This window comes from Monocercomonoides exilis (assembly GCF_001643675.1).
Source record: "Monocercomonoides exilis strain PA203 chromosome Unknown scaffold17-1647472, whole genome shotgun sequence".
Lineage (NCBI taxonomy): Eukaryota > Preaxostyla > Oxymonadida > Polymastigidae > Monocercomonoides > Monocercomonoides exilis.
In genome coordinates this window covers 758,368-778,947 of record NW_027150562.1, presented here as the reverse complement: position 1 = coordinate 778,947, position 20,580 = coordinate 758,368, and the positions used below count along the sequence as shown (strand labels likewise).

Sequence of the window (20,580 nt, the reverse complement as noted above, 5' to 3'; positions counted from 1 at the left end):
TAATTGCGATGAAAGAGGCTCTGGTTTTTGCTCTTCGGAATGTGTTTCTTCTTTTTTGTTTGTAAAAGACTCTTTTATGCTAGTTTTCTTTTCTGCTTCCGTTTTATTTTCTTTGCTTTTGAAGCAGCTTCTTTGGGGTTGTTCATTGAATCCTCCAAAATCACTTCTTCGTTTTCATCGTTGTTTGAATCATCGTCTTCTTCTTCTTCTTCTTCTTTCGTGTTATCTTCATCGCCTTCAACTTCTTCCCTGTTTCCATTTCCATTTCCAGAATTTGTTGTTTCTTTCTCTTCCTTCTCACCTTCTTTATCATCTCCTTCACTTTTTGCAGCATTCACACTCATTCCTGGTCTTTTTATCGACTCGACAATCGGCGCTGGAGAAAGCAGCAGGTTTGGTCTGACCATCAAAAGCACTTCATTCACAACAGAATCACGTTGAAGCTCAAGCGCCTGGTAATACCTTCGCATCAGCCTCTGTTTCTCTCTCTGTTTGTGTCTCTTCTCTCTTCGCTCTTCTTCATCACTGATGATGGAGCTGTCGGAATAACAGTCACTATCTTCATTTTTCTTTATTTCCTTCAAAGAATCTCTTCTAATCAACGATAAACTCTGATTATCTTCTGCTTTTGCTTTATTATCATTTTCTTCATCAATGTTATCTGCATCATTTGTGGATTTCAATGCCTTCCTCATTTGATTCATTTCTCTTGATCTTCTCTCCTCTCTTCTCTCGTTCCTTGCTTCTCTCTCTCTTTCCTTCGCTCTCTCTCTTTCTCTCTTCCTCTTCTCCAGATTCTCCGCATACCGCTCCACCATCCGAAACTCTGCAAACAGAGGAAGCGCCTCAAACGCATCTCGTGAAAGAACAAAATATTGTCTTTTCCTTCTTCTTCCGAACTGCAATCTCATCCTCCTCATCTGCTGCTCTTCTCCTGTCAGAAATCTGTTTCTAGAAGAGCGAAGCAACGAGGAAGAAGAAGAAGAACGTGAGGCACCAGAAGCAGCAGCCAATTGTGCACAGCGGTTGAGATAGCATCGACGGAGGAGAGGGTGCATTGCTCTTATGCGGCGAGCCATAGCAATTTCAGAACGATGAGGTGGATTTGGATGGAGAGAGAGGTCAGTTACTGCTGGAGAAGATGGAGAAGATGGAGAAGATGGAGAAGATGAAGAGGAAGATGAAGGAGAGAAAGATGGAGATAGCTGACAAAGAGAAAGAAAAGATTCATTGGGCAATGAAGAAGGAGATGTTTCTGTTCCTGTGCCAATGCCAGCAATTAAATAGTAAAAAATGTTTGTGTTAAATTTTGATTGCTTTTTCTCAGTCTTTGTCTTCGAGGCACATAAGATGGATTCAGATCGCATCTGACTGAAAAACAGACAATTCTCTGCTCGAAATGAGGCTGTTTGAAAGCGAACCGAATCTTCTTCGCAGAACGCCATCGCCATTGTTCAGTAATTGCTCAAAGAGAAAGTCGTCAATGAGATTGGTTGCATAGCCAGGATAACCAAACGTGTTGATTGTGTTGGAAGATGAGTAGTTTTCGAGTGTCAATGGATTGACTCCACATTCATCGACTGCCTCGTCTGTATCAAGAAGCTCCACCCAATCGCCCAATAGTTTAAAATCAGGAAATATCTCTCTTTTCTCTTTCTCTTTCTCTCTCTCTTTCAGTTTCTCCTTCCACTTCTCCTTCTCTCTCTCCCTCATTGCTGTTATTCGTGTTATTCCTCTCACTCCATTTCCTCTTTTTCCTTTCCATCTTTCAAATTATTCCCATTCTCATACATTCCAGTAAAAATAGCCAGCATCCTCTGCTCTTTGTTCGGTATCTGCTTGTTTTTCTGCCCCCATCTCAGTCTGTTCTGTCTCAATTGAAGTTTTCTTGTGTAAATGTTTGAAAATTCGTTGTCTTCATCAAAAAGAGGCGGCGGAGGAGGAGGAAAATCAGGTGAAGTTGAATGAGAAAGAAGCTGTTGAGTGAGAAAAGAATGAGGGAGAGAAGGGATGTGTGAGAGAGAAGAGAGAGAAGGGAAAGAAGGAGAAAGGGAAGAAAGGGAAGACGATAAAGAAGAAGTGGAGATGGAAGGAGTTGATAGAGAACGAATAACAGAAGAGAAAGAAGAAGGTTTGAGGGATGTTTTGAAGCTAAGTTGTGGTTGTTGATTAAGATGCTGATGTTGATGACGAGAATGAGAAATGAATAAGAACATGAATAAGAAAAATTAAAAGAAGAAGGAGTGCACGATGTGTTAAATGAGTAAATGTCTGTTGGATACAGACGATGAATAGATGCAGAAGAAGGCGAAAAGAGTTGAGTGGCGAAATGGAAATGGAATGAAGAGGAAAGAGGAGAAAGAGAAGAGTATTGAAGAACTAATGAAGAAGGAATAATGGAAGATCTGTTGGTTGTGAGAAGGAGGTGAATGAAAGGTGTATTGAATGAAAGAGAAGGATAAGGAGGATGAAAAGGATGAGGTGGAGAAAGAGAAAAAAAAGAAAAAGAAATCGTATAATATGATGTTGATATATTTGATAAAGAAGAAGATGACAATGATGAATGAATGGCATGAAATGATTAACTGTTGGAAATAAAGAAGATGAGTGTTAATTTACATCAACTGAGATATTCATTGAAATTCTCGTCTTCTTGATTTTGTCTTCTTCTGGCAAATAATAGCCTCTGAATCCTTTTCATTTTCAACTCAATCTCTTTCTCTCTTTCCATCTAAAAATACAAAGCACGCGTCAATCTCTTTTTCATTCCATCTTTTCTTCTTTCACAAAAAATCATCTTTCCTCAAAAAAAATTCCTCGCCAAAGCCCAGTGTCAGGAATCTTCGAAATATCTCGCATTTCATCTATCTGTATTTTTCTTCCTTGCTTTTCTTCTTCTTCTTCAAAGCCATATAATCCTTCGCTTTTTCAATATCCTGAATGAAAAAATAATAATCACTTCAAAACAGCAACAACAACAACAAACCTTCAGAACCTATTTTTAAGCCAATGTCTATATTTTATTCCGTTGGCAACTGCTTTCTTCCAATAAAAATTCATAATTCCTTCCTTTTTCAAGTGTTTCATTCTGATTCCCCAACTATCCTTTCCAGAAGTCATTTTTCTATTAAATGCATCGATTTCTGGTTCTTCTGAAAATGTGAAACTTATGTATTTTCTTCAATTTCATCTTTCTCATTGAAAAATATCCTTGTTTCTCGTCTGAAAATATCATCTCCAAATTCCTTCCCAATCCCTTCACCCTAAGCACATTCCATATGAAAGTGCTCTCCCAACTCCATAGCCACCCTTCATAACGAGATATCCCGCTTTTATTCATCTCCATTCATTTCCATTTCCTGCACTGAAAACAACACAAATACAGTCAATAGGTAAATATTCATATAAAAAAATAAGTAAATGTCAAACTGCTCTTCGATTGTTTTTTCCCAAACACACTCATTTCCACAGCCATCATACAAATATTTTCACTTAAAACAAAGAAAGAACACATATTGATTGTCTATGAAAAAGATTTGTTTTAAAACATGTGTTTTTATCATAAAAAAACAAAAAACAAACCTCGATGCAACGTCAATGTGGAGAAAAATTGTTGAAAGAACATTTTGAAATAAAGTTATGGAATTTTTTCTCTTTGAAAAGAGTGCAAAACACACATTTTTTTTAATCATTTTTAATGAATATTGTTGTTTTAATAATTATGAAGCGTATGAACACTAATAGAATATAAGCATTTTCTCGTTCTTGAAAGAACAAAAAAGCTAAAAATTTTCTCAGATTTTTGATCTGAAAATTTGAGATACATTTTTCGAAAAAGAGGTCACACCTTGGTACCCCTTTTTTTGACATATTTCACACACCTTCATAACAACAAATCGATTCGTGCAAAAAAAATGCCACCCAAGGTGTGACCCTCGTGGGATACCTTAAAAATATTTTTTTCCTTATGATCATATCCATAATAATTTTATTTGAACATTAAAGAATTTTTTCCGTTTTAATTTGGAGAAAGACAAAATATAAATATCATATATATTGTCAAAATTTTCGCACTGATTTAATGATATTTTTGAATTTTGTTAATTTTTTTTTAAAAATACAAATATGAAGCTTTGGATAATCTCTCATAGATGTTATATTGAACTTGTTTTTTTAAAAAATCAATAATAAATTCAGTTGTATCGAAATTTCAACATTATTGTTGTGTATTATTGTTGATAAAGATTTTTTATGTTATGAAACCAGTTCTCTTTGCACAATGTTGGATATGATTCGAAATAAATGAATTGGTTCTTTGAAACAACAACAAACAAACAAAAAAACTGAAACACTTGAAAAATAAAACAAAAGAAATATAAACAATTTCAAAAAGCTTTTTGCAACATCAAACGATAAACAAAATAAACAATATTAGCATCTTGTTCATTCAAGCAGACACAGACTTATTCATTTTCAATTTCATTCTCTCGAAATTCTCACTCATCGTTATCAAATTACCAAATATTCTGAACAATGAAAGGAAAAAGAAAAGGTCGCACCAAAACAGCTGATTCATGGAATCAATGGCAATACCAAACAAAAAAGATTACAAATACTTTAAGTCCAAAAACAAACTTGACTGTTTTTCTTTTGTTTTCCATCCACTCACCCCTTTCTGATATTTCTCTCACTTTAACTCAAAAAGATCAAATCCAATAAAGAAAAAAGACAGACACAATGATGAAACATCACTTCACACTCCCGTCAACTCTCCATTCTAAAAACCTCACTCAAAGATCAATGAATTCCCTCATAACTCTCTTTATTAATGAATCTCGATATTTACAGATATAATAGGGACAATAACCAATTTAATTATAGGGACATATCAGGGACAATAACCACAAGAAAACAATCGGATTCTAACTATTGTGCACCTGGGAGGCTGTTCGTCGTATCCAGGTCCGGATAAAGCAGCCCAGAGGCTGCAATATCCAATACGAACAGTCATGTCCAGCACCCTTCCGATAGAGTGCCAGCTAAGCATACACAACAACTAGTTTCTTAATAGGGGACACCAAAAGAACAATTTTGAGATTCATTGAAAGAAGAAGAGTCAAGAAGAAGCTCAAATCTCCTTGAAAGAAGATCTTGAGAAGATTGAGAAAGAAGAGAAGAGTTAGATGATGTAATATCAGAGTGAAATGACTTCCTTGTTCGTTGAACTTTTTCTTTCATTGTCGAAGATTCAAGGGCAACCAGAGAGCGTTGAGGAAGATATCCAACAGCAGATGCGCAGACAAATGAGCCTTTGCGCTCAAAGTATAAGTAGTCCTTCATGTGAGGGACTGACAGTGATGGCCATGCAATTTGCTGAGATGGTACATACTCTTCAAAGAACCTCTCATGAACAGATTTATTAGCAGTTGATGACGATGGAGATGAACTAGTTGAGGATGATTCAAAAATGTCTTGTTGTGATGTCGAAGAAGCAGAAGCCGATATGTTCATATTGTTGTCGAAGAAGTCGATCAAGTCATGAAGTGTGGTGATGTGTTCAGTTGATATGTTGTTGTTGATTGTGTTCACAAGTGCACCAAATTCACTATCACAAATATTCTTTCCATGGTGCTCAGCGAAGAAGTTGAGTTGAGTGTTTTTCTTTTTGAGAAGTTTGGATTGTTTTGAGAGGATGAAGTGAAGAAGGAAGCGATTTCGGTTGTGTGGACCTGAATCGCAGAAGAACTTAAAAGTGTGAGTGTCTGAGAAGAAGTGTCTTTTGATCACAGATTCCAGACACTCAATGACAAATCTGTGATCATTTGAGAGGCAGTCGGAGAAGAAGTTGAATGTTCGTTTTATTTGTTGATTATTAATTTTTTGAAGAGAGATGATTGTGAATTGAGATGCTTGTTGATAGTTGAAGAATTCCTGTTGAAGTTGGTTCTTTCTGATGGGGAGTTTCCACTTCTCTTTGAAGTCGAAGACGAAGACTGCTTCTCCCTCTTTCAGATTGTCGACAGAAGATTGATAATGTTTTCGTTGCATTTCTGCAACAAGTCGATGTTGACGAAGTAATTTAAGTGTATGAAACTCTGCTTCAGACAGTCCATTTTTGTTTTGCGATGACTTTAATTTGTTTTCTAGATAGTTGAGTTTCTCGCACATGCCGCAGAGATCAGTACGCCTTTTCGCTTTCGAGAAGTTTGTTGTCAGCTTGTAGAAATGGGAAAGAGAAACTTTGATGTTTGTTTCTTCTGTGAACTCACTCCACAGTTTCGTTTTGGGCTTGAAGATTAATCTCTTTTCATTCGGAGAAAAGATGCCCGTTTTCTTTCTTCTTTCTTTCAGTGCTTCCAATCCATAACTCGTTGAAATTGACGAAGAGAGTGGAGGAATGGAAGTTGAACGATGAGGAGGTGTGATGAATGGAGACGATGATGATGATGTTGTTGTTGTTGATGTGTTATTTACAGTGTTGTTATTAGATGTTTCTGAAGAAGAGGAGGAACCACCAAATTGAATAGTTGATAGTGTTTGTTTTGTTTTTTCTTTGATATAGAATGTCAGCGAAGGAACGAAACCTTGTTCATAAAGATCTTTCCATGATGAATTCCAGTTTTCTTTGTCCAATTCAAAGATATCAGAATCGTTACAAATATTCCACAATGCCTCTCTTCCTGCCTTTCTTTTCACAACTGCAATGAAATGCCCATTTTGTAGATCTAAACGCTTGAAAAGAATTTGCCCAACGAGATGATATATGATGTTTTCCTTATTGTTCTTTTGCGTATGTTGAACGTTTTCTGTTGAAAACCCTTTGATAAACGATCGCTGGTGAACACGATCAGTTTCAATTAGAAGTGTTCTTGAAGGAGCAGAGCAAGCAGAGTCAGTGCATTCGTGACAGAGGGCCAGCACCTCTGGAAATGCTGCCATTTCTTCCCATCTCGCAGCACAGCATTTCTCTTTGCAATCGTTGCAATAGACAGCATTTTTCCCGTTCAATATCTCAGTAGAAAAGAGAGAAGATAGACCTTTATGAGGAGAGGATGAATTGATGACAACATTGTTACAAATATCATTGAAACGATTTGATATTTTTTGACATTGTTGGCATTTGAAATGAGTGATTAAAACAGGATTGAAGGTATCCTTTTTTATCAACTCATCTTTTTGAAGAAGTTGGTGAAGATTGTCAAATGCCTCAGTCACATTTTGTTGCTGTCTGCTACCATATCCACAAAAGTCTTCCCATTTGTTGATCAATGATGGGACCCAGGAACGCACTGCAGTTCCATCTTTAGCCAATTGTTGACAAACACTAATAACACGCGAAGATGTGTTCTTCATAGCTGTTTGTTTTTTGAAAAAAGATGGCTTTTGTGAAATGATTGAAGATAAGCATTGAAGAAGAGAGGCCAAATAGCAAGTATTTCCTAAATTTTGCAAGCCGTTAACTGTTTTTGATGAAGAACTGGTATCTTTGTTAATGTTTGAAAATATCGATGAAGAAAAAGATTGAATTGCAGGAAGAACATCCATTGCGTTGCTGTTTGACATTGTTTGTGCAAAATTATCATGAAGCGATAAATCACTATCATCTGTTTGTGTATTATGTTGAGAAGATGAAGTGTTGATTTCTTTTGAAAATGACAAAAGAAGATTTTGGAATGCTTGAGGAGGAATAAGAATTGGTGAAGTGGCATATTCAACTAATTGATCACTTACCCATACATCATTGTTGCTGAAGGAAGAAGTGTTTGTTTTTTCCTTTTGTTGCTTTTTGGAAGATGAGGAAGATGAGGAAGAAGAGGAAGAAGAGGAAGATGAGGAAGATGAGGAAGATGAGGAAGATGAGGAAGATGAGGAAGATGAGGAAGATGAGGAAGATGAGGAAGATGAGGAAGATGAGGAAGATGATGATTTTTTTGTTTTGAAAAGTTTGTGAATTGGAATAAGTGAAAGTGACGAATGACGTTTATGCTGTGATTTATTTGTTTTTCTTTTTGTTGATTTCCTTTCTCTCAAAATTGGAGTGTTGATTGGAGCATCAATAGGTTGAGAAGATGAAGAATTTGTTGATGAAGAATTATTTTTTGAAATTTCACTTGATTTTTTATTTTGCTGAGATGATGAAGAAGATGAAGAAGATTGTTTTCTTTTTGAAGAAGAGTTTTCTGTGATTATTTCTTCTTCCCAGGCATCTTCATTAATAAATCTTGCATAATCCGGTTCAGCTCGCTGCTTTTTCTTTGCTGACTGAAGCGATGTCGAGGCTTCAGTGGAATGGGCTAACATCCAGTTGTTACCCTTTTCCCAATCCTGTTCATTTAAGCCTAAGGAAAAAAGAGAACATTATTTGAAAATAATGAATAAACTCAAACCACTTTTGCAAGAAGGAAGATGAGGTTTTTGAGGCTGGATGATAAAGCCTTGGTTCTTTTTCAGCGTTTGTTTGGCGTAAATAAATTTTCCCTCTGTGACATCATATCCATAGTCCTGTAAATCGGATAATGATGTGTTGCGGGAAAGCGCTTGCAGCATTGTTGTCTGAGTGTGCAACGGAGCATTGTTGTACACCACAGACAGGTCTTCCAGCAGCTTTATGTGATATTCTGTTTATGAATATAAATAATTAACAAATAAATAAGAAAATGACAACAATGACAGTCCATAAATTTTTCTATGGAAAACTTGACAAAATAATAATCAAACCGTTTAATGACTTCAACAAATCGTTAATTACTGAAGATGATTGCCTGTAGTTGTAAAATAGATAGACAAGCAATGAATCCACATCATCTCCACCGATGCGTTCAATTTCTTTCCAAAGAGTTTTGGATCTTGAATTAAGAGTTGATTGAGGTTTCAAAAAAGACATTTTTTTGTGAAATATCTAATTTATTATGGGATGTTCAATTTGAAAAAATCCAAAAAATTCGGCAATCATTCACTGTTTTATTATTTTTATTTTTATTCATTGAAATTCGTTTTTTTTCCTCACAATTTGATTTTCTCAAAAGACACATAGCAACCCAAAAAGCTCATAAATGAAATCACAAAATCAAAAAAAAAAAAAAAAAAAGAAAAGAAAGAAAAATAAATAATAAATAAATAAATAAATACAAAAAATTTGATAATCAACAAAATAAAATATCAAACCGATTAACTTTTCTTTTTTTTAAAAAAAGTATTGAGTTGTTTGATTTCAGCAAAAAATATGTTTTTTCAAGAAATAATTTAATGAGAAATGAAAGTTTAACAAAACATTTTGATTTTTTTATTTTTACTCAATGGACAAAATTGTTAATATATGAATGGATGACTAATTAAAATATTTTGAATTACAGATAAAAATATTTATTTTCTCAAATACAACCTTGAAGAAATTATATGTTTTTTCGATTTATTCATTCACAATAAAATGCGGAAATAACTTTATTTGAACAAAAATGATGAAACATTTTTTATTCAATTAATAAACTTTCTGAAAACTACTCGAGATAATTTATTCTTTTTAAATTTTGAAGATTTAAAAAAGTGAAAAAAAATTATTCATTTTCAAAACTTTCATTAATTAAATTGTTAAAACTTTTTTCACAAAAACAGCGTTCAGGCCAATATCTCTCAAAATAATGTCAGAATGTTAAATTTTTGTGCAGACAATGAATGAAAAACAATCGATTTATAACATTATGTTCACACAATTAATAGCACATTTTCGAAATATTATGGATATGATCATAAGGAAAAAAATATTTTTAAGGTATCCCACGAGGGTCACACCTTGGGTGGCATTTTTTTTGCACGAATCGATTTGTTGTTATGAAGGTGTGTGAAATATGTCAAAAAAAGGGGTACCAAGGTGTGACCTCTTTTTCGAAAAATGTATCTCAAATTTTCAGATCAAAAATCTGAGAAAATTTTTAGCTTTTTTGTTCTTTCAAGAACGAGAAAATGCTTATATTCTATTAGTGTTCATACGCTTCATAATTATTAAAACAACAATATTCATTAAAAATGATTAAAAAAAATGTGTGTTTTGCACTCTTTTCAAAGAGAAAAAATTCCATAACTTTATTTCAAAATGTTCTTTCAACAATTTTTCTCCACATTGACGTTGCATCGAGGTTTGTTTTTTGTTTTTTTATGATAAAAACACATGTTTTAAAACAAATCTTTTTCATAGACAATCAATATGTGTTCTTTCTTTGTTTTAAGTGAAAATATTTGTATGATGGCTGTGGAAATGAGTGTGTTTGGGAAAAAACAATCGAAGAGCAGTTTGACATTTACTTATTTTTTTTTATATGAATATTTACCTATTGACTGTATTTGTGTTGTTTTCAGTGCAGGAAATGGAAATGAATGGAGATGAATAAAAGCGGGATATCTCGTTATGAAGGGTGGCTATGGAGTTGGGAGAGCACTTTCATATGGAATGTGCTTAGGGTGAAGGGATTGGGAAGGAATTTGGAGATGATATTTTCAGACGAGAAACAAGGATATTTTTCAATGAGAAAGATGAAATTGAAGAAAATACATAAGTTTCACATTTTCAGAAGAACCAGAAATCGATGCATTTAATAGAAAAATGACTTCTGGAAAGGATAGTTGGGGAATCAGAATGAAACACTTGAAAAAGGAAGGAATTATGAATTTTTATTGGAAGAAAGCAGTTGCCAACGGAATAAAATATAGACATTGGCTTAAAAATAGGTTCTGAAGGTTTGTTGTTGTTGTTGCTGTTTTGAAGTGATTATTATTTTTTCATTCAGGATATTGAAAAAGCGAAGGATTATATGGCTTTGAAGAAGAAGAAGAAAAGCAAGGAAGAAAAATACAGATAGATGAAATGCGAGATATTTCGAAGATTCCTGACACTGGGCTTTGGCGAGGAATTTTTTTTGAGGAAAGATGATTTTTTGTGAAAGAAGGGGAATTGAAAGCTTAAGAGATGAAATCAAAAAGAGGAAAAAGGAATTGTCGCATGTTTCTTATTTGCATCAGCGAGAGAAAGAAGATTAAGAAGAATTAATGATGAATTTGGTGAACACTGTAACAAGAAGAACATGAAAAATGGAAGTAAAAATATAGAAATAACGTTTCATTGAATTTCTTTATTGATTTTAATTTTCATTCATCTACAAAATTCTCGATCTTCAATAACCTCATAAATGCACTTCTCCTTTTTCTTCAAATGAGACAAATCCATTTTTCAGATCTTATCCTTCTTCCTTATCTTCCTCTTCCTCTTCCTCTTCCTCCTCAACAAAAGCAAACACTATCATCAGAGAAAACACATCTTCTGAGACACTGATTGTGATGAAGACGGAACCGGAGATGAGCTTCGATTCGACTTCTCGTTTTTCCACGAATGTTTCGCGAGCGGAGTGGTTGTTGGCATGCTTGAGGACAACGTTGTAGTGAGGAAGCACAGCATCTTTCAGAACAAGCAGCAGTTAGGAGAAATGGCAGGGAAATAGATGAGAAGAGCGAGAAAGAGAAAGAGAAGAAAAGAGGGAGATAAAAATGGAGAGCGAGAGGAGGAAGATAGAGGAAGATGAGATAAATATTAAGAGGAAGAAGGAGTAATGAGTGATTCAGAACACAAAAAGCAAAGATACGAAGAAATGGCAAAACAGAAGATACAAAAAGATGAAGGATGAATTAAGCAAGCTGCAAAAAGAAGAATTTGACTGGAGCGAATCGAACTTCTTCAGAGAGCAGGTGATCAAAGAAGCAATTGAAAACAGGCCTGATGCGATGTTTGGGAACAAAATACAGAAAAGAAGGCGAAGCAAAAAGAACACAAACGGAATTCGTCACGAATGCAGGACACAGACCCAAGAAATCATCGGAATACATCATCATCATCTCCTTCTTTTTCTTTACACAGCAATTCTCTCCATCGATCTGCTTATTCGGACTCCTTCTACGAAGCGAGTGAAGATGAAAAAGATGAAGAAAACAACGAAGCAAACGACTTTACAGATGACTCAGATTATCCATAACATGCTAGGCAATCAGCAGAACGAGACGTTCGAATGGATTTTGGCTGAATCTGCGTCTTCCGAGCGAATCAAGTGCGACATTCGCTGATGATGCAGACAAGTGAGTTCACAATATGCAACTTTGTAGTGTGTGCACCGTCGATTCGATATGGGCCGTATGGAGAGGAGGAAGAAGAGGAAGGAAAAGGAGAAGGAGTGGAAAGGAGAGAAAAAGAAGGATGAAGAGAAGGAGAAGGAAGGAGAGAAAAAAAAAGGAAAACAAAGGAAAAACTGAAAAAGGACTGACTTTTCGAAATTCGAAGGGTAAACAACGGATAAAAATGCGAAAAGAACAGAGAGTGCATTTTTATCACAAAATATACAACAAAAGATGTTCGTCAACATCATCATCACTTGCAAGCTTCGATAAATCTAACACAAATAAATGCGAAAAATCTTCCTCCTCCTCCTCTCCTTCTTCTTCCAGCCAAATAATCTCCACATCTTGTTCTCCACACACATATTTCACCACAAATGACTGGGCGCATCTGCTCTCTTCATTCAGCAGCCATTCCAAAAGAGTCTATCAAAATATTAACATTTTTGGAAGAGCTGTTTCTTCTTCATCTTTTTCAGCTTATGGCACACATAGAAGATAGATGATGGAAGATGTTTCTGAAGTATCTTCATTAAATGAAAGCGTTGAAAAAGAAGAGAACAAAGAATTCGAATCATCTCAATATCCCAAAAAAACATTCACACAAATCTCAAAATCAAACTTTTTCTTCTTCTTCCTCTCATTCTCTTTCTTCTCCTCCTCATTATGTTGACCATTGTCTTCGTCTGATCAACCGACTTGCGTATGTGATGAGTGTGCCGACGCTGCATCCGGTTGAGCGGTAAAACTTGACACGTTTTGTGCACTGGTTAAAAGAGCTGGTGAGATGTGAACTTGTGGAGAATAATTATGAGCAGGCAGACGTGGAGCAGGAGTGGGAGAAAGCAACATGGCGGAACAGAACGCGTTTTGAAGAAGGAGATGAAGAGAACAGGTGAAAGAGGAGAAGATGCTGAGTGCAGAAGAAATAGCTGCTTTGTTTAGTGATTTTCTTTCAAAAAGAAAATGCGATGGAGATACGAATGGGATGAATCAGCTTGGCAACTTGAGTGATAACAATAAACTTGATTCGGCGACTAAATCATAAAAATTCAGCAACTTTCAGATAGTGCTTGGCAGGAAAGGCAACTTTGTTCAGCTTCCAAAAACTCATTTTTCCTCTTCTGCTATTCTCACCTGCAACTCCGTATTCATTCACAGGCACAGAATAAACAGCAACCTACCCATTCTTCTTCTTCTTCTCTTTTCTCTGCTTTTCCACTTGGTTTGCTTTTTACTTATTCTGTTTGAATTCATCCACACAGAAGAAGGGCAGGCTATCAGATGAAGAGTTCTGTTGAGCCAGAGGCAAAAGGGAAAGATGAACCTTATTTTTTAATAATCATAAGAATTCTGATTCATTTTGTTGAGTGCTCAGATCGAAAGGGACAGAAAGAGAAGTAAATGAAGAGGGAAAAGGATGATTTAGAAGATGAAGGAGGTCGAGGAAATGAGGGAGATTGAGGTGAATTGCAATCATAGCAGATGAAAGGAGGTTATAAAAGGAATTTAGAAAAGAAAATAACAAAGAACTTGAAAAAGTCAGAAAAGAAAACGAAGAAGAAGAGAGTGAGAGTGAAAGAGAAGGAAGAAGATGCTGAGAAGGATACGCAAACACGAAAACCTCAGAATCTTTAGAAGGACCATTGGATGACCAAGTTTATTCGTCCAAATCTGAACAATTTGAAGGGGCGGCTGCTGAAAGAACGGAGCAGCAAGAATTTGTATTTTCTTTTATATCATCTTCCTTCTTATCGTCATCACGGCCAGTTGATTGTGAGGCAACTGAATGTTGCTGTATCCAAATATCTTGCTTCTTGCTACCTCTTCTTCGGATGGGGAGAAAGAAGCAGTAGATGAAACATGTTTAAATGCAACTTCTATCACTTTCATTACAAAAACTCCTTTAACTGCCACCAATCTTCTTCTTCGTCGTCTTCGTCGTCTTCGTCGTCTTCGTCGTCTTCTTCCTCTTCATCCTCTTCTTCTTCTTCTTCTTCTATTTCATCTTCTTTGTGTGCATAAACATCATATAACACCACTTTTTCATCATCATCTCTTTCTTCATATGATTGGATTGCTTCTTTTTTTTTCTCATCATTATATGGGATGATTACAGAAAGAAAGAAGAAGGGTATTTCTGAAGAAAAAAAACATTTAAAAATGAGAAGAAGATTGAAAAGTCAATGAAGAGAATAAAGATAAAGAGATAGAAGAATTCGTTTAGACAGGATATGATGAATGGAAATTGGTAAGTGAAAATTGCTGAGATTTCAAAAAATGAGGAAGTTAAATGGAAATGGGGAGAAGTTGGAGGAGAAGAAGATGATGAACCAGAACAGGAAACAATGTGGCAGGAAGGAATACGTTGAATATCTGAATCATTCTATCTGTTGCTTCTTTTTCATGAGCGTTATGGAGCACAGATACAAAGAATGTGGAAGTGCGCTGAGATATGATACCGTTGAGGGAACGTTCGCGGTTGAGAAGCCACGAGGAGGTGCGGGAGAGCATGCCATCACCTCTCCAGGGGAAGGCAATAATGAGAGAACAGCGAGAAGGAGGTGAAGTTTTAGCAAGCGGATTTATTATTAGGGAAGACGGGGTTATTAGTGAACTTACTGCAGTTGATGAATGCACCACTTGTTGCTATGGAGACTATGTTCGGCTGTTCTTCTTTTGTAATGAATCAGAAAGGCTCTTCATTTACAGGCACTTTCTTATGAATCAGATGCAGTGACCAATGGATCCTTGTGGCAGCTGCAGAGCGAATCCATTTATTGGGCATGTCTCGAGTACAGCTATAGATCAATGGATAAACGCGACTGCTCTCCAAAAGGATGTAGAAGTTCCGTTCTGGAGTATGGTGCAGTTTGAGATACACTTGAGCCATGCTGCTGTTTCAGTCGTATATGTTGCTGACAAGGTTTCCAATCAAGATGGTAGTTAAGACGGAGTGCATCAAGCAGAAGGGACTTTGTGATATTCTTATTCCAAAAAGATAAATAAGAACAATTATACTGCTTTCAATTGCGATATACGTTGATATAAGATGCTTTGATGAACTATTGGATTCATCATCAAAAGCGAATTCGATTGAAGCAGCATTTTGTGTAGAGATGTTGATGTTGGAGAGAAAGACGCAGGAATTGGGAAGAGCACGAAGATCGGATTGGAAGAGGCTCATATATCCTCTTCGAGCACAAAGGAATATGTGGTTGAGGTGAAGATGCTTATCGGCAGGAGAAAAGAGCCAGGAGATAAAAGCGAGGGATTCTTTGAAAAGGCAGAAATTTGAAGACTGGAAATATACGAAGAAAGAATGGAAGAAGATGTGGCTGTATGAAAGGGTGCAAAAATTGTGAAATCCAACAACAATGAGATGGTGGTGACGAAGTGAACAGGAACAAGACTTCACAAGATAGATCCAACTCCCATGTTGAAAAGGCAATTCTGGCTGTCATTGTGAATGATTGTTGTGAAGATGAATGAACAGGAGGAAAGCGGGGAGCCGCAATGATGCGCAGAGGAGCCGATGTCCTGATTGACAAATATCTGGTAATCCCAATAGAATGTGATGAAGGTGACTTTGTTGAAATCGAGATCGGGGTTGGGGTCTGTGTGGGAGAAGTCAAACTCGCAGATTGACGTGTTTCAAGCGAAAGAATGCTGAGTGAAGCCGAAGGAAAAGAGGGGCTCGTTGATTTGGGCGGGGATGGAGGAGCATCGGAGAAAGAGTTCCTTTCCCCTGAATACATGATTCAAGACGAAGCAGAAGTTGAGGATGCATTCGGACAAGTGCAGCCACAACTTCTCGCAGTTGAGGAACATCATTGCAACTCCGCCCTCGGAAGACTCTTCGCTCACATAACTGGTGAACACATATGCCTCAGAAGCGCAGTCAAAGGCACATCACCTTTCCAAATTAACACAAGAGCTGCTCAGTTGGATGAGCGCACAATGTTGGTATTATTGGAGGAGTGAAAAACGATTATTGTTCTTTGATCTGGGGCAGACAAGCCAGCCAGAGAAGCGGAGCCGTCCAGAGCAGATGGGCAGATAGCCACGAGGGAATTGCAACTGAGCCAAGATGAGGAGACTGAGAGGAATTCAAGTCTAGCTGAAGTGGATGCAGAAACGGATATGATAATGATGAAGAGGCGAGGGAGTTGTTTTCGAGAGACGTACGCTCTTCTGCAACATCAACCATTGCATTCGCAAAGCTTTTTTGTTAAGCTTATATGAAAAAGGAGCGTCGCGACAAAAGGAGAGGAGCATCAGGTGTGGATATCTGAATGAAGGATAAGAGACGAGGAAGAAATATGGAGAATCAACGGAGAAAAGAAAGGAGGAAAATAAAATGAAGATGTTCGTGTGACAGAAGCTTTTTTAGTGTTAAAAACAAAAATTTGCAAATTACTATTCAATTTTTATTACACTCTTTGTTATTTTTCTATTTCTTTGTTTGATCAATTTATAAGAATAACTAATTTAAAGAATTTTTTGTTTCTAAACAAAAACAAACAGCAAACTGTTGTATATCTGATAAATATCTTGTTTAACTATAATCTTTTTCGATGTTAATTTTTGAAAATTGTTCATTTTCAATAAATGTTTTAAGATCTTCAATATCAATTTGAAGTTTACTTTGCAATAACATCATAAAACTAATTACTTTATAAGAAATTGATAAATTATGTACAGTTGTAATTATTATCATGTTTTACAAACCAGAAAACTTTAGTTTTGTTCTGTTTAATGATGCTTTGATATAAAAGAATAATTTTTTTTGTTTTTTTTTCAAAATATGAAATAAAATCAATTGGAAACAAATTAAAATCAACAAATAATTGATGATGATAATATATTGAACTATATTTTAGCAAATTGAAACGAAAATATTTTCTATTCAACTCCACCCTTAATGAAAAAATATTTTGATCAAACTTCGTAAATTTTTATGATATCAAAAAAAATCACCCATATCATCAACATTTGTTTCCCCCTTTTTTGCTTTTAACAAGATTCATCGTAAATACAATCCAAAACCTTTATAAATGGGTGATTCTTTTTGAAAAGTCACAAATGTTTAATATACAAATATATCAAAAATTTCATATTTTGCTCAAATTTCTGTTTCAGCTCACAAATCTCCTCAAGAATGTTTTAAATAGCATTATCAATGAATAGATTTGATTGAAGCGAAGTTTGATATTAGTTAACAGAAATTTGAGCAATATATGAAAATTTTGTCGTATTAGAAAATTTAACATTTGTGACTTTTCAAAAAGAATCACCCAAATACATCTTTTTTTCCTTTCTTTCATATGTGCCCCTTCACATATTTCTTTGTATTTATTAAATTATTTCATCCTGATTATTTTGCCTATCAAATACCAGCTCTTTTCATATTCTTTATTCATCCGTAGTCATTAGACTTCCTTGCAAATTCTTCATATCCTTTAAAAAAACAATTTATGAAAAATTACTAACAAAAAAATGTATTCATGCCTTTTTTCAACGATTGCTCTTTATTGACTTTCCTCTTTCCTTTTTTCTATCCCAATTATTGCTCCTTTCGGAAAACAAGTCTCATCTGTCCCATCTTTGTTTCCCGTTTGCTCCAGAAAATAAAAAATAATCAAAAATCAATACACAAAGTTTTGCATGTAATTCAGAAACTTCATAAACTCCATTCAAAAAAATTGACGAGGAAGAAGAGGAGGAGGAAGAAGCGAAAGTTATCGAATTGGCGGAAGATGTGAAACAAGCAGAACACGATAAAGGTATCGAACACAATGAATGCACTGAAGCTTAAGAATAAAAGAAGAGACGAGATTGTTGTTGTACTGTTAACAGAAGAGTCAAATTCAAGATTGCGAAGCTAATTTACACGCTTTGGTAACAAAAAAGGAGATAGAAGTTACGAAAAAAATGAGAGTATCCGGAATAACCTTTAAGCCTCGAGTTGCTTGCACAAATTGCATTGGAGAAAATGTAATTGCCATTCTTTACCAATAAAGAGTGGATTGGAAAAATAAAAATATTAGAATATCTTGCTGAATACGTTTCTGGTTGAAACATTTAATTATTGACAAATATCTTTTTTTGAATAAGTCATAATAAAAGATGTTTGTTGGATAGCATATATTTTCTACACAATTTATATTGGTAAAATCATGAAATTGTGCAATTATAAAATGTTGAACAAACCTCCAGATTATTCGAAATAAATTTTAATGTATGAACAAAACTCTAAATATCTTGATTTGAAAAGTGTTTAATTCTCAAAGCAAATAAACACAAGTCGAAAAAAACTGATTTATTTTGATCTTATGCATTTTTCAAAAATATTATTTGTTATCTCTTATCCAAGGGAAAAAAATAAACTTTTGATGAAAAACAAAGTTAACTGTCTCATTTTTTAAAATTTTATATGAACTTAACTACACCTCTGTGACATGACAAGAGAAAATTGAAAAAATGACAAAATGACTGACAAGATATTTATGATTTGTCAAAAAGGGTTATTTATAACGATTTCATAATTCTTAATTACTATTATAATTAATTTGAAAATCTTGGCAAGATGGGATAATAACGAAGTTAAAGTTTTTCATTATTAATGTTGTCGATCTATTTGAAAATACTTATTATTTCATTATTTTCTTGTTTAACGAATAGGAAATTGATGTTTTTATAAAAAAAGAAAAAGAAAAATCCATAAAATAATTCAGTTTTGGGATATTATTATTTTGAATAAAATGATATATTTGTCTTCACTTCACTTTGATTCGTTCAACTCATCAAAAATCTTTTCTTTTTCATAGTAAATACCTTCTGAATATGAAATTTTATCGAGATAATGATATTTGTTTCATATTTTTCTATTTCACATTGTTCTCCATTATTACTTTAAAAACGTCCAAATCACATACACCACTCTCAGTCCTTTTTTTCTCTGGTGTATGATTACAAAAGTTAAAATACTTATCATTTTTATCTTCGGGATCCTATGTTTTTTATGATATTTGACTTGATAAAACCCAAAATATGAAAATTTCACACAAATAAATCATTTCAAATGGAAAAAATTATCTTCATTTTCAAGCAGTTTTAATAACATGAAGAATATTAGAATTCACTCACATTTATATTGCAATGGAAAAAAGAAAGTTTTGAGCACTTCGATATAATACCATTATGCCAAAATCTTCATGAAATATTTCTTATTATTTAGAAAAAAACAAATTTTTTATTTATGTGATCAAGTTCCCAATATTTGTTTTATTTGACACGAAATGTCAATTGAGGAATAACTTTATCACAATTTGTCTGTGATTGTCATTGACAGTCACTGATGGTCACTGACAAAAGAGAAAAAACGACAAGATATTACAGATGCTATCAACGAATCTTTTCCATAGTGCTTTGAAAAGTCTTTGGAAGTTTAAGCAATAATTTATTGAGTAATAATTTTAAAAAAATTTTTTTTTTTTTTTTTTTTTTTTTTTTTTTTTTTTTTTTTTTTTTTTTTTTTTTTTACTTGTGACAGACGAGGCTTCAAGTTATTTGTCAGGTCACAGAGGTATAAACTTAACTAACAATAATGGTTTTGTTTTTTTGATTTGTGGTGATTTTTCAAAAATTATCACCCATATATATTAGAACGAGAAAAAAAACGAAAAATATAATCTGAAAAAGAAATGGTGGATAAACCGTTTATCAGTTATAAAGAAATAAAAAATATAAAATAATAATAAAGAATCATACATTTTCAGATTTATTCATCTGAAATTACAAACCTGAGGCACATTAGCCACCTTCCCCCTCAAATAACCTTTCCCTTCCAAACATATTGTCTCTTCCAGAATCAACACAAGCAGTGTTGATTTGCCACAGCCAACATGATCAAAGAGGATTGTGTGTGAATATCTTGGGAGGAGAGGAGGAAGGAGGTTGAATAGATGAAAAAAAGACGAATTATGCATTTTTTCGAACAAGTTGATAAAATATTTTCTTCTGTTGCTTCTAACGAGAAGCAGCGAAGGAGAGAACAGCATTATTTATGTCAAATGGTGGAGAAGAAAATTGGGTGTATCTTTTGAAGAATCTTTCAGAAGAAGAAAAATCTAATTAATGATTGAGAAATGTTTAAATCAATTTTCTCTAAAAACGAAGTTGTTCATTAGATAATCAAACTTTATATTTTTTTCCATAAACACATTTCAAATTTCGAATTCATCGTTGATCTGCAATTTTCAGAGATGATAGTTTTTTGATTGTCAATGGAAAAAAATATTATAAAGAAATGATTAATAAGCATTAAAACGATTTCTGCAAATTTCCAAGTTATAAAAATCTTTGATTGATCGAAAAGATCAAATTGAACAATTTTCAGTCTGAATATATTTTGTAACATTTATT

At 34.3% G+C, this 20,580-nt stretch overlaps 4 protein-coding genes across 4 annotated transcripts; 2 read left to right on the top strand and 2 right to left on the bottom strand.

Moving 5' to 3' along the window:
* Positions 1 to 74: 74 nt before the first annotated feature.
* Positions 75 to 1,713, bottom strand: MONOS_11399 (uncharacterized protein; the record flags this gene model as incomplete). Its single annotated transcript, XM_067863925.1, has 2 exons — positions 75 to 1,261; positions 1,422 to 1,713. 2 exons carry the CDS (start codon positions 1,711 to 1,713, stop codon positions 75 to 77), a joined length of 1,479 nt encoding a protein of 492 aa, XP_067729226.1.
* A 3,351-nt stretch (positions 1,714 to 5,064) lies between these two features.
* On the bottom strand, positions 5,065 to 8,884 carry MONOS_11400 (uncharacterized protein; the record flags this gene model as incomplete). The annotated part of the gene is made up of 4 exons (XM_067863928.1): positions 5,065 to 5,661; positions 5,995 to 8,339; positions 8,388 to 8,618; positions 8,719 to 8,884. The coding sequence occupies 4 exons, from the start codon at positions 8,882 to 8,884 to the stop codon at positions 5,065 to 5,067; spliced, it is 3,339 nt and encodes a 1,112-aa protein (XP_067729225.1).
* A 5,684-nt stretch (positions 8,885 to 14,568) lies between these two features.
* Positions 14,569 to 15,451, top strand: MONOS_11401 (uncharacterized protein; the record flags this gene model as incomplete). Its single annotated transcript, XM_067863929.1, has 3 exons — positions 14,569 to 14,717; positions 14,847 to 15,014; positions 15,271 to 15,451. 3 exons carry the CDS (start codon positions 14,569 to 14,571, stop codon positions 15,449 to 15,451), a joined length of 498 nt encoding a protein of 165 aa, XP_067729224.1.
* Positions 15,452 to 15,819: 368 nt separating this feature from the next.
* Positions 15,820 to 16,137, top strand: MONOS_11402 (uncharacterized protein; the record flags this gene model as incomplete). Its single annotated transcript, XM_067863930.1, has 1 exon — positions 15,820 to 16,137. The coding sequence occupies one exon, from the start codon at positions 15,820 to 15,822 to the stop codon at positions 16,135 to 16,137; it is 318 nt and encodes a 105-aa protein (XP_067729223.1).
* Positions 16,138 to 20,580: the final 4,443 nt, after the last annotated feature.